This window comes from Salvelinus alpinus, chromosome 1, assembly GCF_045679555.1.
Source record: "Salvelinus alpinus chromosome 1, SLU_Salpinus.1, whole genome shotgun sequence".
Taxonomy (NCBI): Eukaryota; Metazoa; Chordata; class Actinopteri; order Salmoniformes; family Salmonidae; genus Salvelinus; species Salvelinus alpinus.
In genome coordinates this window covers 49261401-49277460 of record NC_092086.1, presented here as the reverse complement: position 1 = coordinate 49277460, position 16060 = coordinate 49261401, and the positions used below count along the sequence as shown (strand labels likewise).

General features: G+C 47.5%; 1 protein-coding gene across 2 annotated transcripts in view; it reads right to left on the bottom strand.

The window, feature by feature from the left end:
* The window catches only part of LOC139578791 (zinc finger protein 385C-like), a 221507-nt gene that overhangs the window by 68007 nt on the left and 137440 nt on the right, over window positions 1-16060 (bottom strand). The window contains exon 1 of one of the 2 annotated variants that reach the window (XM_071406819.1): window positions 4816-5173. The exons of the other annotated variant lie outside the window; for it this stretch is intronic. Coding sequence (XP_071262920.1) covers window positions 4816-4825 — 10 coding nt within the window. The 5' untranslated portion in view covers window positions 4826-5173. Of the gene's footprint in view, window positions 1-4815; window positions 5174-16060 lie in introns of those variants that run through there. 2 annotated transcript variants of the gene reach the window in all.

Here is a 16060-nt window from a genome sequence, read left to right as displayed (position 1 = left end):
ATGCCTGATACATGCAGAGACAGAGTTGATGTCATGTAGGACACATACATTCCAGTAGTGACTCTGTCAGGGCAGTAAAATGGCAGCAGAGCAGTGTTAGGTTAGTGGCCATAGTTCTACAAGGCAGTGTAGCCTATAGCACTGCAGTGTACTCGGCCATACAGTGCATCTGTCTGTCCTCTCTCTCACACCCCTCTCAACCCCACTACCAATACACAGACTGCCTCAACGTTGTCATGGGTTGTAGGATCAAGTTTAGAGCAAACGGCCAAGTCCTCCATTTTAGAGTGGACATATAGGGTCATAAATCTTGTTTCAGTTTCTCAGAGGCAACCGTGATGAGATCCAGAGGAGAGCCGTAAGACAACCAGTCAAGGTTGCTGCAATGTTCCTGTAACCTTGGCCTATAAGGAAAATAAATCAGAAATACTTGTATAAAATAGGCCTATACTATATAAGCTATCTATTGCACATTCTATTCATATTGTCATCATTATCTCCTTGGTTCCTATGTATAGAGGACAGGTGGCTCCTATGTATAGAGGACAGGTGGTTCCTATGTATAGAGGACAGGTGGTTCCTATGTATAGAGGACAGGTGGCTCCTATGTATAGAGGACAGGTGGCTCCTATGTATAGAGGACAGGTGGCTCCTATGTATAGAGGACAGGTGGTTCCTATGTATAGAGGACAGGTGGTTCCTATGTATACAGGACAGGTGGCTCCTATGTATAGAGGACAGGTGTCTCCTATGTATAGAGGGCAGGTGGCTCCTATGTATAGAGGGCAGGTGGCTCCTATGTATAGAGGACAGGTGGCTCCTATGTATAGAGGACAGGTGGCTCCTATGTATAGAGGACAGGTGGTTCCTATGTATAGAGGACAGGTGGCTCCTATGTATAGAGGACAGGGGGCTCCTATGTATAGAGGACAGGTGGATCCTATGTATAGAGGGCAGGTGGCTCCTATGTATAGAGGACAGGTGGTTCCTATGTATAGAGGGCAGGTGGCTGCTATGTATAGAGGACAGGTGGCTGCTATGTATAGAGGACAGGTGGTTCCTATGTATAGAGGGCAGGTGGTTCCTATGTATAGAGGACAGGTGGCTCCTATGTATAGAGGGCAGGTGGCTGCTATGTATAGAGGGCAGGTGGCTCCTATGTATAGAGGGCAGGTGGCTCCTATGTATAGAGGGCAGGTGGCTCCTATGTATAGAGGACAGGTGGCTCCTATGTATAGAGGACAGGTGGTTCCTATGTATAGAGGACAGGTGGCTCCTATGTATAGAGGACAGGTGGCTCCTATGTATAGAGGACAGGTGGCTCCTATGTATAGAGGACAGGTGGCTCCTATGTATAGAGGACAGGTGGCTGCTATGTATAGAGGACAGGTGGCTCCTATGTATAGAGGACAGGTGGTTCCTATGTATAGAGGACAGGTTGCTCCTATGTATAGAGGACAGGTGGTTCCTATGTATAGAGGGCAGGTGGCTCCTATGTATAGAGGACAGGTGGCTCCTATGTATAGAGGACAGGTGGCTCCTATGTATAGAGGACAGGTAGCTCCTATGTATAGAGGGCAGGTGGCTCCTATGTATAGAGGACAGGTGGCTCCTATGTATAGAGGACAGGTGGCTCCTATGTATAGAGGACAGGTGGCTCCTATGTATAGAGGACAGGTGGCTCCTATGTATAGAGGACAGGTGGCTCCTATGTATAGAGGGCAGGTGGCTGCTATGTATAGAGGATAGGTGGCTCCTATGTATAGAGGGCAGGTGGCTGCTATGTATAGAGGACAGGTGGCTGCTATGTATAGAGGGCAGGTGGCTGCTATGTATAGAGGGCAGGTGGCTCCTATGTATAGAGGGCAGGTGGCTCCTATGTATAGAGGGCAGGTGGCTGCTATGTATAGAGGGCAGGTGGCTCCTATGTATAGAGGGCAGGTGGTTCCTATGTATAGAGGGCAGGTGGCTCCTATGTATAGAGGACAGGTGGCTCCTATGTATAGAGGACAGGTGGCTGCTATGTATAGAGGGCAGGTGGCTCCTATGTATAGAGGGCAGGTGGCTCCTATGTATAGAGGGCAGGTGGCTCCTATGTATAGAGGACAAGTGGCTCCTATGTATAGAGGGCAGGTGGCTCCTATGTATAGAGGGCAGGTGGCTCCTATGTATAGAGGGCAGGTGGCTCCTATGTATAGAGGGCAGGTGGCTCCTATGTATAGAGGGCAGGTGGCTCCTATGTATAGAGGGCAGGTGGCTCCTATGTATAGAGGACAGGTGGCTCCTATGTATAGAGGACAGGTGGCTCCTATGTATAGAGGGCAGGTGGCTCCTATGTATAGAGGACAGGTGGCTCCTATGTATAGAGGGCAGGTGGCTCCTATGTATAGAGGACAGGTGGTTCCTATGTATAGAGGACAGGTGCCTCCTATGTATAGAGGGCAGGTGGCTCCTATGTATAGAGGACAGGTGGCTGCTATGTATAGAGGGCAGGTGGCTGCTATGTATAGAGGGCAGGTGGCTCCTATGTATAGAGGACAGGTGGCTGCTATGTATAGAGGGCAGGTGGCTGCTATGTATAGAGGGCAGGTGGCTGCTATGTATAGAGGGCAGGTGGCTCCTATGTATAGAGGACAGGTGGCTCCTATGTGTAGAGGACAGGTGGCTGCTATGTATAGAGGACAGGTGGCTCCTATGTATAGAGGACAGGTGGCTCCTATGTATAGAGGGCAGGTGGCTCCTATGTATAGAGGGCAGGTGGCTGCTATGTATAGAGGGCAGGTGGCTGCTATGTATAGAGGGCAGGTGGCTCCTATGTATAGAGGGCAGGCGGTTCTTATGTATAGATGGCAGGTGGCTCCTATGTATAGAGGACAGGTGGCTCCTATGTATAGAGGACAGGTGGCTGCTATGTATAGAGGGCAGGTGGCTCCTATGTATAGAGGGCAGGTGGCTCCTATGTATAGAGGGCAGGTGGCTCCTATGTATAGAGGACAGGTGGCTCCTATGTATAGAGGACAGGTGGTTCCTATGTATAGAGGACAGGTGGTTCCTATGTATAGAGGACAGGTGGCTGCTATGTATAGAGGACAGGTGGCTCCTATGTATAGAGGGCAGGTGGCTCCTATGTATAGAGGACAGGTGGCTCCTATGTATAGAGGACAGGTGGCTGCTATGTATAGAGGGCAGGTGGCTCCTATGTATAGAGGACAGGTGGCTCCTATGTATAGAGGACAGGTGCCTGCTATGTATAGAGGGCAGGTGGCTCCTATGTATAGAGGGCAGGTGGCTCCTATGTATAGAGGACAGGTGGCTGCTATGTATAGAGGGCAGGTGGCTGCTATGTATAGAGGGCAGGTGGCTGCTATGTATAGAGGGCAGGTGGCTGCTATGTATAGAGGGCAGGTGGCTCCTATGTATAGAGGACAGGTGGCTGCTACGTATAGAGGGCAGGTGGCTGCTATGTATAGAGGGCAGGTGGCTGCTATGTATAGAGGGCAGGTGGCTCCTATGTATAGAGGGCAGGTGGCTGCTATGTAGGTCATGGCTGATCAGTTTCTATAATAGGATTTAGTGATTGCTTAATGGTGTGATACCTCACAATGCAAATTGGCCAGTGTGTGTTTATCAATGATTTGCTGTCTATTTAGTAGCCTGTTTGTCTTTCTCAAAGTAAAAATCCTCAATACTATGCAGACAATCGATAAATATATATTACATCTATATCTTAAATTACAAAATGTAAGATGTCCATGAATTATTATTGACAATATAAACGAAATTGATTAAACTATTGCAATAGCCTATACCACAACAGTATAGGGGGGAAAGTCTATAGTCGAAGCGACTGTGAGTCGTTGAAGAAGCAGAATCCCGGAGAGGACCGTGGTTTAATAAGGCAATCATTCACGTTCAGATTTCGTTTCTAAGGTCTAACATGAATAATGACGTTATTAGAGTTAACCAACAAGGAGCCGCGTGGTTTTTCAAATGCATTAGCGGAGCGCTTTCTGTAAATATTTGATTCAAGCTTTCACAGGTATGAGACCGATAGCCTACGCACCCGGCAAGGTGAGGAGAGATCAACTCAAGCTCAACATCAAAACAGCAGATACATTAATATTTGTTGAATATAAAGTTTGGTATACACTGGATTCGTCCTTGAAGATAAATCACATGAGAAATGTTCAAATATGAAGATCTCATCATTCCAAAAAGGGGATTCATTCTGCGGTAGCCTACGATTTTGTCCCAAAAAATGACCGGTAGTCTACTTTCGATAGCATGTCAAATTTGAAAGAAAACTCACATTTGAACTGTTAATAGAAGGAATAAATATGATGCAGGCTTAACGTCACTGAAGATCCACAACTTCTAACTTGAAAGAGATTTTACGGGGTCATTGTGCGCAACTTCGGGTCGCTGCGGTATCCTGCACTTCCAATGGTCTGTCAAGACAAATATTACACTTGTGTACAAACAAATAAATGCCATAGGCTACAGTTACCACCCAACACTGCACATGAATCTGCGTCTGAATTTGACTGTCCCCCATACATATTTGAGAATTCAACTGCGCACTGGTCTTGCCGCTAGTGCGTACAACTTACAAAGCTATATTTATATAAAACATTGTCATAATTTATATACAATTCACGTATGTTTAAAAAGGCTAAACCGACCAGTGCTTGAGTCGGGTGTTCTAGGCGCCCGACGCGTGGGCTACACGTCTCCAGAAACGAAAGCACGGACAGCGGACCCTCGAAGCCACATCAGCGCGGTTTCTGAATAAAAGGTAAAAAACTCGAGACTTACCGATCAGCATCGTGCGTCCAGGACCGAATAGACGTCGCTCCAGCTCGGTGTTTCACAGCGCGTAAATATTACGCGGTATCCCCAGAAAAGAAGTGCATGCAACGACGCACAAGTATCATATGCTCCGCTCCGGGAGTTTAAACAAACACAACTAAAAGAAGCGCCTGCTATATATTCTGTCCTATTTTCCAGTCTCTGTCGCTCTCTCTTTGCAATCCTTTTCTTCCTCGGGACAAATCCCAACAGATTCCAACTACCACAACTAAGGAAACATGATACACATGCTCCTCAATTAAAACCCATATTGATCTGCTGCTCTGCGTGGCCCGAAGGAGGCGAGGGAAGGGGAAGGGGAGGTGAGGGAAGGGGAGAGCTTGCACCCCCCCCCCTCTCTCTCTCTCGCTCTTTCTTTCTTGCTCAGCTGGCCGACGTTTAACCTGAGCGGACAGCGCAAATGGGAAAATAAGCTGGTGTTATTTTAACAGCGCATATTGTCTCTTAGATAGCGGTTCCGCGATAACGGCTTTGTGAAACGACTACAAGAGTAATGTCACTCTCCCTGATGGAGGGAGGAGCCAGATCAAGGTGATCATTTATATGTATCAATCACACATTTACAGCCACACCAGACATCCCATTGAGTGGCTACACGGGGAAAAATACAATAACGGAGCACTATTTGGAAAAGGTTGACTACTCCACCCATGTGTAGTCCAACACTTCATGGGCACCTGGGTTGAACCCTGACCCTTAAATTGATGGAAAAATGTCACCCTAATGGAATGTCAGTATTGTCACGCAGCAGAATAGTGACAAGGCCCTGCTTGGTTACAGAGAAAAAGGGAGAGGTAGAGAGAGAAGGGGAGAGGAAGAGAAAGAGAGAGAGCACGAGAGAAAGAGAGAGAGAAAGAGAGAGAGAAAGAGAGAGTGAGAAAGGGAGAAGAGAGAGAGAGATGGATACACACACACACATGCTGATAAGAGAGGAGTGATTCTGCTGCTAGCCAGCCAGCCAGCCAGCCAGCCAGCCAGCAGCAGCTATTATAAAACTACCACATCAGACAGACTGTACAGAGAGGGGGAGGCAGCAGAGGACTTGAAGCTATTAAAGATAAGCTTGGAGGGAAACTGGCTGCTCTGTGTGTGTGTGTGTGTGTGTGCGTGCGTGCGTGCGTGCGTGCGTGCGTGCGTGCGTGCGTGCGTGCGTGCGTGCGTGCGTGCGTGCGTGAGTGTCTGTGTCTGCGTGTGTGTGTGTAGGGGAGGGATATTTCTGTGAAGTTTTAGAAGGAGTGAATGATATGCAATGTGTATGTGTGCTTGTATAAAATAGATCATGGCAGTGTGTGTGTAATGTGTGTGTAATGTGTGTATGTGTATGTCATTGCAGCAGTGTGTGTGTAATGTGTGTATGTGTATGTCATTGCAGCAGTGTGTGTGTAATGTGTGTATGTGTATGTCATTGCAGCAGTGTGTGTGTAATGTGTGTATGTGTATGTCATTGTAGCAGTGTGTGTGTAATGTGTGTATGTGTATGTCATTGCAGCAGTGTGTGTGTAATGTGTGTATGTGTATGTCATTGCAGCAGTGTGTGTGTAATGTGTGTATGTGTATGTCATTGCAGCAGTGTGTGTATAATGTGTGTGTAATGTGTGTATGTGTATGTCATTGCAGCAGTGTGTGTGTAATGTGTGTATGTCATTGCAGCAGTGTGTGTGTAATGTGTGTATGTCATTGCAGCAGTGTGTGTGTAATGTATCTATGTCATTGCAGCAGTGTGTGTGTAATGTGTGTATGTGCATGCCATTGCAGCTGTGAGTGCCTGATCTGAGTGACAGTTGCTCATATTCATTTGTCGCTTCTCTCTCTCCTTTGTGTCTTTCGTCTTTTGCCTTAGTGCAATGTTGTGGAGCCTGTCAGCGCTGTGTGTGTGTCTCTCTGTGTGTTCAAATTTACATGGACTGAGTTTGTGTGTTCGTGTGTTTGTGTGTTTGTGCGTGACAGAGTGAGCTAAAAACCATGTGTCTGTGTGTTGGTGTGTTGTGAGTGTTTTTAACTTCATGTGTGTGTGTGTTCCTCTAAAAGCAGGAGAGAAGAGCAGGCTGAAGAGCCTTGGTGTAGTGCTAAGCTCTACTGGAGCCTGGCCAAAGCACCCAGAGTGCTATCAGGAACTTAATTACACCATTCAATCGCTCCCTTGCTTTCCCTCTACCCCTTCCTCCATCTCTCCCTCTCTCTGCTCTGCTCGCCTCCCTCCTTCCATCCTTCCTCGTTCTGCTCTCTCTCTCTCCCCCAATCGGTGTCTCCATCTCTGACTGTCCTCTCTCTACCTCCATCTTGTTGCTCTTCGACCCTCCTTCTCTCTGTACCCTTGTGGTGGTGGTGAGGCGGGCAGGCAGACTGGCGCTGAGTTGAAGAGGATGTTATTGGTGTGAACAGAGAGAGGGTGATGGTGAAGTGTGCTAGGAGCAGATAGCCTATACGGGGTACACACAGAACGTCAGAAGCCACAAGAGGAGTTTGGAATCAAGTGCATTTCCTCCACCGACTCCGGTGCTAGAGAAGAGTCTCCTCCGCCCCTCAGCTGCTCAGTAGAGGTTCCAGGGACGAGCATGGCTAGCCAAGGTGTCCTTGAGTCTAGTGTATAAACCACAGTGGCCATGGACCCCCAGTTCTCATGGCAGACTGAGGGTATGGAGGGCAGCTGTACCAGCCTACTAGCCCTGCCAACCACATGCCAAACACCGTGCCAACCATGTAGCCCACACAGGCATGAGAGAGCCAGGGCTAACGAGAGAGGCTGGCTCTCCGCTTTAGATTCCACAGCCATGACACAGCCCATTGCCCTTCAGCGGGAGATAGAGAGCACTATGAAACAGGACTGCTAGTGAGATCAGTGTCTTCGCAGAGGAGAGCTGTTCAGTCAGAACGCGAGTCAAGGCATATCCACCACTCTACACAAGCACCCAGAACCAGGCGTCAGATTGTATGAGACCAAACACTCGACGCAACATCATCAACATCCACAGCAAGCCTCACCCGGGACAGAGTTGAGTTAGTCTAACCCCGGCTCGATGAAACTCCACAGGGCATAATGGCTCTCTGCGACGGCTAGAGAGGTCACCATGGTGGAGTTGTGTTTGGGCTCCTCTTGACGATGATGGGCGAATGAGTTCAACCGCGATTGTTTGATACCGGAGGGGGAGTATAGTAGTGATGGTGATGGTGTTGGTAATAATACGGCTATACGGGTGCAGCGCGGTGCCCGGCGGAGCCAGGTATCTATGGTGATGAGGATGGGGCCCTGGAGAGAGGAGAAGGTCAAGCTGTCACATTCCACTCCAGTGAAATTACATCCTCTGTGGCCCTCCGCTCCGCTGCCGGGCCGCTGATAACTGGCCTCGGAGTGTGTGTGCGTGAGTGAGTGTGTGTGTGTGTGTGTAGGGTAGAGCAGCACACAAGGGACCAGGGACGAGGAGGAGGACAGTGCAGGCGGGCATTAATTAACATGCAGGATCTGTGCGGTGGCATGCTGTCAGAGAGGTGTAGTGGGCAGAAGTGGCGGGGGGGGGGGGCGGAAGAGGTGGGCACAATGGGACAGTGTGACAGGGAGGGCAGGAGACACGAGGCGGGAGGGGGAAGATGTCCGGAATATTGAGAAATGTGTCACCTGGGAGATGAGAGCTCTGACATGCATTGAGATAGATAGTAATTCTCTCTGACAGTTGAACAAGCTTTCACATGACTAACGACTGGAGTCCTTTTAGTGCAGGCTTCCTCATACCGTGTCAGCCTAATACAACTAGCTATCAGAGAGAAGAATGCACGCACACTGTTGTATTTATGATGAAGACATAGTCAAATCCAGAAACTTCTAAAGGGTGAAATCCATGTCTATCCATTAGCTACATATGCACAGCTATGCACATCAACAAACTGCTACAAACACAAACCGTCTGTTGAGCGAGTCTTTATGTGAAGTTCCTCTTCTGTCTCTCCAGCATGCGGACAGCGGTGATCAATACATGTCAAGGCGTGACTGTCTTTTAATGTTCCCCTTTACTGTCCAATCAGTCCCAGGTGGGGGGCAGGGAGAAACCACACTGCTGGTTCGATTGATGTGTGTGTTTTAAACTGCCACAAACTGTTACTTCTCTGGACCGATGGGTGTGTGTGTTCCTCGTATTCTCTTTGGTTACGTACTGTTGTGTATGACAAACCCTATTCTACTACAGTATGTGCTGGATTCGTTTTGATTGGGAATATCATTGGACATCACCCAGTGGATATGAAATGTACTACACATCATCACACTGTAGAAGCATAGAACTTACATGATACTCAGTTTACTTGAAACTATACAGTAAAGTTTTATTCTCACTTTTGACAACTGATAGGGGATGACTGACAGGCGGAACAACACCAGTATGATTTATTAAAGCTACTTCCTTCTCCTCCTCTTCTTCCTCCTGTCTTCCAAGCGACTAGCGTCAATTAGGAGCAGGTCTGCCAGCTCTGCCAACCTGCAATGGAGTGTTCCCGCCCAGGTGATGTCCGACAGCCAATGGAGATGAAAACAGCATGACGAGAAGCGGCTAGCTCTCTCTCTCTCTCTCTCTATCTGTCTCTCTCTAACTGTTTCTCTCTTGCTCTTTATATCTTTCTCTCTCGCTCTTTATGTCTTTCTCTCTCTCTCTCTCTGCCAAACAAACAAATGAATAGGAGAGTACAGAACACCCTCCGAGCGGAACGGACTGACTGGTTTGACTGATGGACGGACAGAGAGACGGAGGGTCCGGGAGACAGGGAGATTGCTCTAGGGCAGGCTGACAGAGGGGAGAAGGGAGGCCGGGGGTGCTGGCAAGGGAACTGGAGTTTGCAAGTGGCTAAGGGTTGGTAGGATGCCGATGGAAGAGTCTGAAAAGGTGTTTTGGAGGTGACCAGAGGGTTACATTGTGAACTTGAGGCCACCATGGAGCTGTGCTAGGCATGTGAAAAGGTTAAAATGGGATGGAGAGGAGGCATTTCTACGAGGAGAAATCTCCTGCACCTGAGCTCTATGATTACCAGTGGGTTGGAGGCACCAGGTGCCCAGTGGCACAACAATAGCATCTGCTATCAGATTACTGGTCCTTAGGCCCACTGATTATTATCGTAATTACTGTTTGGGAATGGCAATGATTGTGGCTTCGGAACAAATACCACCACTAAAACGAATACAACTAGTACAGCTGCTACTAAGAAGGGCAACAATGATAGAAGAGCATACTAGTCAGTTGTGACTCCCAGTGGAAACAACAGTAAAGCTCATGAGACTGGAGCAGAGTAGCAGGCCAGGAGGCCAGTTCAGATGCGTCTCAGTCTAGAAGAGTCAGCGAGAGGGAGGAGAGGAAGCTGTCATCACAGTATGAGGGAGGAAAGAGGGAGAGGGAGAGAGGGTGGATAGGGATGGGTGGGGAGGGAGGGGGCGATGCTGTACTCTGACACCTGTACTCTACACCCTACAGGGGAGGGGACTCCTCAGATGTACTGTTTAGCATGTATTTCACACTCAGTCACACACACAGAAAGACAGACACAGGGAGAGAGGGAGAGAGATGGATTCTCCAACATAAATAAAACATCTGTGTGCATGTTTCATCCCTGGAGCTGGGTTCAGACAGATGAGGAGGAGGGGGAGGGATGAGGAAGCAGAGGAGGAAGATACAGATCTAGGATCTTAATTTGATCATTCTTTTATTGCTGATAATTTCCCTACAAAAACTGTCCATGAATTATAATCCACATAATAATTCAAATTTCCTGTTGCTGCAGGATTATTTTCCTGTTGTAGCAAACTGGCTCAAATTAAGAGCCTACATCTGTAGGGTGAAGGAGAGTGCAACAGATCAGACACATGAGGTATTCTACAGACTACTCTTCCTCTCTCATGAGGATGAGATGGATAAGGAGGATCTCTCTCCCTCTCCCTCTCCCTCTCCCTCTCCCTCTCCCTCTCTCTCTCTCTCTCTCTCTCTCTCTCTCTCTCTCTCTCTCTCTCTCTCTCTCTCTCTCTCTCTCTCTCTCTCCACCCAGACTTCTGTTACTAATAGGACTTCATTGTGGCTTGCATATGTTTAATACCATGGCTAGGTACCAATCAATACTGTCTCTGTGCAGTGGCCTGCTTTCACTATTTTGAACTGTGGTTTAGCAGATGAATCGTGCAGAGTTGGTCCAGCAGGATGGTGTAGAGCTTGAAGATATGGTTCTTGGTTTTCTATAGCAAGGCATGCACATGTGAACTAAATGTGAATTATGTAGCCAAGCAATGACCTTCAACTGCTCAGTCACTCTCATTAAAACGTAAAAATAAACACAACTATTTTCCTTGGTTCCCGTCCTTAGATCTGTTAAGTTCATTTATGCCTCAAATAGAAGCGCAACCATTAAAGTGCCATAAGGCTGTTGTTTTATATGTGTGTTGGAAGTAGAGTTGCGTTCTCGTTACTGTAAAACAAATGGGGGAATCCTGTGGAAAGGACGAGAGGGGCATCTCTCTGTGTTATAGCAGTAAATGTGTCTACAGAGCACACGCACACACACACACACACACACACACACACACACACACACACACACACACACACACACACACACACACACACACACACACACACACACACACACACACACACACACACACACACACACACACACACACACACACACACACTAGGGGTGGAAAAACATGCCAGTAAAAACAGATTTATATCAACAGGCCATTGTACCCGCGTGACACCACACCTGGGTTTAAATACTATTCAAAATAATTTCAAATACTTTATCTGGGATTGATTGAGCTACCCTCGCTTAATGGACCGACATAACGGTCTCAGAACTGTAAACCCCGCCCATCTGCACTCCAGGCAGGCTAGAACAAACGCTATAAGTATTTGAAAAATGTCAAATAGTATTTGAACCCGGGTCTGCATGACACTAATGGAGCCATGTGTCTGAACAGAGAAAGAAAGGAGGGGGAATGACAGATGAAAGACGGGAAAAAATGAGAAAAAGCTGTAAACGGAGAGGAGGGTAAGAGAGTGAGGGATATCGAAAGTGAAAGGAGAGAGGGGCAGAGTATGCCAGAAAGTATGCATTGAGGACAGAGCCAGTGGAAACATTGGAGCTTCTCTCTGCTCTGGAAATGTTACAGTCTCTGACACACCTGAAGGTAAGCCTGGAAAATCTGTAAAACAAAGGGTCTATAAACGTGAGAGAGTGTGAGGTCAGCCCTGGAAAAACCCACCACACACACGGACACACACATACCTCCTCCCACAGAGGCCCTGTAACAGACCTCACCACTAACCTTTAACCTCTCACCTCTGACCAGCAGCTCTGAAGGAGGGCCATCAGCAGGAGATGCTGTCTACGCTATTTGGAATCTGTATCTAGACTAGTCTGGAGACTAGAGCTGTGTGTGTGTGTGTGTGTGTGTGTGTGTGTGTGTGTGTGTGTGTGTGTGTGTGTGTGTGTGTGTGTGTGTGTGTGTGTGTGTGTGGCTCTGTTAAGAGTGGTAGTAGTGTGGAACAGGAGAACAATGGCACGGCTACAGAGATCTGGTGCCAGGCATGCTGGGATACATTTCACTGCCACTCAGCCTGAACAAATATATCAGTAGATGTGGCGTGTGCGTTTCGTTCTCTCTGTCTCTATGTCTCGTCAGTGTGTGTGTGTGTGTGTGTGTATGTATGTGTCTTTGCCGTGCCAGGCAGGGCCATGGTTTCCGCCTCTGTAATCGTGAGGGCACACCGCTTCACTGGCTCCCCTCTCCTCCCTCCCTCTCTCTCCCCCTCTGACCACAGCGGGTCACATGGGTGCTTTGGGTGGCTTCACAGCACATCATTTCCTGTGGCTGGCTGTCGGCGGTGATCAAGGCGGCGTGGGCACCTAATGCTGACGAGCTGAGACAGCTCCCTCCCCTCTGACTGGGGGGCAATCTGCCTGGCCCAAACAGACACACACAAATACAAATACAAATACAAACACACACACACACACACACACACACACACACACACACACACACACACACACACACACACACACACACACACACACACACACACACACACACACACACACACACACACACACACACACACACACACACACACACACACAGCAACAGTGTGAGCACCAATGCATAAACAATCCATGTGTGTGTGCATGCATGCGTGTGTGTGTGTGTGTGTCTGTAACTGTTTGTGCATGCGTGAGAGTGTGTCCGTATCTGTATGCATGAGTAATATCTTTGAATAAAGCTGCTTTTATAAAAAGCACAACTGTGTTTTAGCAAGTGAAAGAAAGTGTTTTCCGCCATAAATGCATTTGTAATACATGTCCTGTATTGCCTGGAATCATTGGTGGTACTTATGCAGTCTGTGCGTCTATCTGTCTGTAGACTACAGCATACTCTGTCTGTCTGTCTGCATAATCTTCCTCTCTATCCATCCGTCCGTCTGTCTCTATCTCTGTCTGTCTGTCTGTTCCTGTGTGTATGTAGTAGGAGGTTGTTGGTATTCTATAGCAAGGCGTGCACATATACCAACCAAATATACATTAAGTAGCCAAGCAATGACTTTCAAATAGTCCTCAGTCACTATCATTATAGGTCACACAGTGTGACTATGTCTCACCTCATCACTCCTTGTAGGCTTTGGTGGTAAGGAGATGTGGAAACAGAGAGGAACAGAGATAGCGAGAGAGATATGGAGATGGAGAGATAGAGATATAGAGAAGGAGAAGAAGAAGGGGAGAGTGATGTGGAGAAGGAGAGGGAGAAGGAGAGAGAGATCTGAGATATAGAGAGGGAGAAGGAGATATGGAGAAGGAGAGAGAGATATGGAGAAGGAGAGAGAGATAGAGATATGGAGAAGGAGAAGGAGAGAGATATAGAGAGGGAGAAGGAGAGAGAGATATGGAGAAGGAGAGAGATATGGAGAAGGAGAAGGAGAGAGAGATATGGAGAAGGAGAAGGAGAGAGAGATATGGAGAAGGAGAGAGATATGGAGAAGGAGACAGAGAGAGGGACAAAAATATTGGAATTGTTCTGCAGTTATATAGCCTGTAGCCTGGGCTATGTCACATCTTACACTTGCATACTATCTGTGTGTGTGTGTGTGTGTGTGTGTGTGTGTGTGTGTGTGTGTGTGTGTGTGTGTGTGTGTGTGTGTGTGTGTGTGTGTGTGTGTGTGTGTGTGTGTGTGTGTGTGTGTGTGTGTGTGTGTGTGTGTGTGTGTGTGTGTGTGTGTGTGTGTGTGTGTGTTAAAGTTACCAAACTGTGTGTGCTTGAATGCTCTGCTCTACTCTGCCCTCTCAACACTCTCTTCCCCCTGACTGGAGAAATCTGGGGCTCTAGAATGTCAAGCACCCTTGATCAGTGAAAGAACACGCTTCCTCTCCTGTTAAATCAAACGAAATCAGGTCAAATGGCACACCAGTGTGCTTCTCTCGCTCTGTGTATCTGTGTATTTGTGTGTCTGTAGTATACACCTCTCTCTCTGTGTATCTGTGTATTTGTGTGTCTGTAGTATACATCTCTCTCTCTGTGTATCTGTGTATTTGTGTGTCTGTAGTATACATCTCTCTCTCTGTGTATCTGTGTATTTGTGTGTCTGTAGTATACATCTCTCTCTCTCTCTCTGTGTATCTGTGTATTTGTGTGTCTGTAGTATACATCTCTCTGTGTATCTGTGTATCTGTGTGTCTGTAGTATACATCTCTCTGTGTATCTGTGTATCTGTGTGTCTGTAGTATACATCTCTCTCTCTGTGTATCTGTGTGTCTGTAGTATACATCTCTCTCTCTGTTTTATGTTCTGAATGCTTGTATATGTGTTTTCTCAGTGTGTGTGTGTGTATGGGGTTTTATGTGTGTGTGTGTGTGTGTGTGTACAGTATATGCCTTTATGTGTGCTCACAGTGTGTTTGTGTTGATGTGTATGTGTTCCCTACAGTATATGTGTGTGTTGAGGAAGCCCCCCCCCACAGTCAGGCCTGGCTGAGATTGGGAGGATGGGGGGTGGAGAAGAGATGAATCACTAGAAGCTCCACTTCTATCCTCCAGCTAGTTCCTCAGTGTACTGTACCCAGTCACTTCTGCTACATGTTCTGCTCGTCCAATCACAGCACCGCTGCACTGCATGAAGTCAGACAGGTACACTGTCAGCCATTTTAACAGCTTAGCACCGACAGCCCTGGTGATGGGGAGAGAAATAGGAAATAGGAAAGGAGATTTTTCCCTTTGAACTAACTGGAAGGACTTCACATGTCAGATCAGCAGAACGACAGAGTGATTGAGGAGGAAGGGAGGGGTACTTTTAACAGCTAGTGGACCTTCCAGTGGTTGTGGTTATATACGGAGAGCTTGGGGAGGGAATAGGTGATCTCCCGTCTGTTTAATGTACTGTTCTCCCCAGCTCGCCACTCTTATACTGTACCGACTGTGGTCTGACGGCTGGGAGATTGAGGAATGTCACAGGAGCATGGCTGCTTCTGAAGGCCTTTTTCCTTGGGAAGTTTGGAGGGGAAACGAGATCTAGGGGGAACTGGATGAGGCTTGGGAACGTTTTGCCATGCTCCTGAGAGATTCCCGCTGGGCGAATGGATCGGGAACATACAAGCGTGTGTGACACATACCTCCCTTTGTCATATGTGAAAGTAAGGAAAGACAGATATAATATTATCGACACGACCTTGAACGGAATACTTAGAACAATGTCTGACTATACACAGTCAAATCCGTACTATGAAGCCAATGGAAATCAACAACAACAATGAATGAAAAGACAACAACAAGAAACAGCTAGGAGAGAAAGCTCCATAATGACAGCATGAAGAAGAAATGGGAAACAGAAAAGCAGGGCAGTCAAGCTGAGTGTACTGTCAATATGGTTATTAACTGATCACCTCTCTCTCTCTGGGTTATAATTACCCTACACACACACACACACACACACACACACACACACACACACACACACACACACACACACACACACACACACACACACACACACACACACACACACACACACACACACACACACACACCATCCTAATCCAACCTAACTCCAGCGGGCCTATGGAGGGCTGGTCTAAGCCCTTTATCAGGCCCAACAGATGCTGTTGACAGAACAAAAAGCAGACCAATATGGCTGGCAGGTCAGGAGGAGCAGGACTCACCAGATCACTCTGGTCATCCA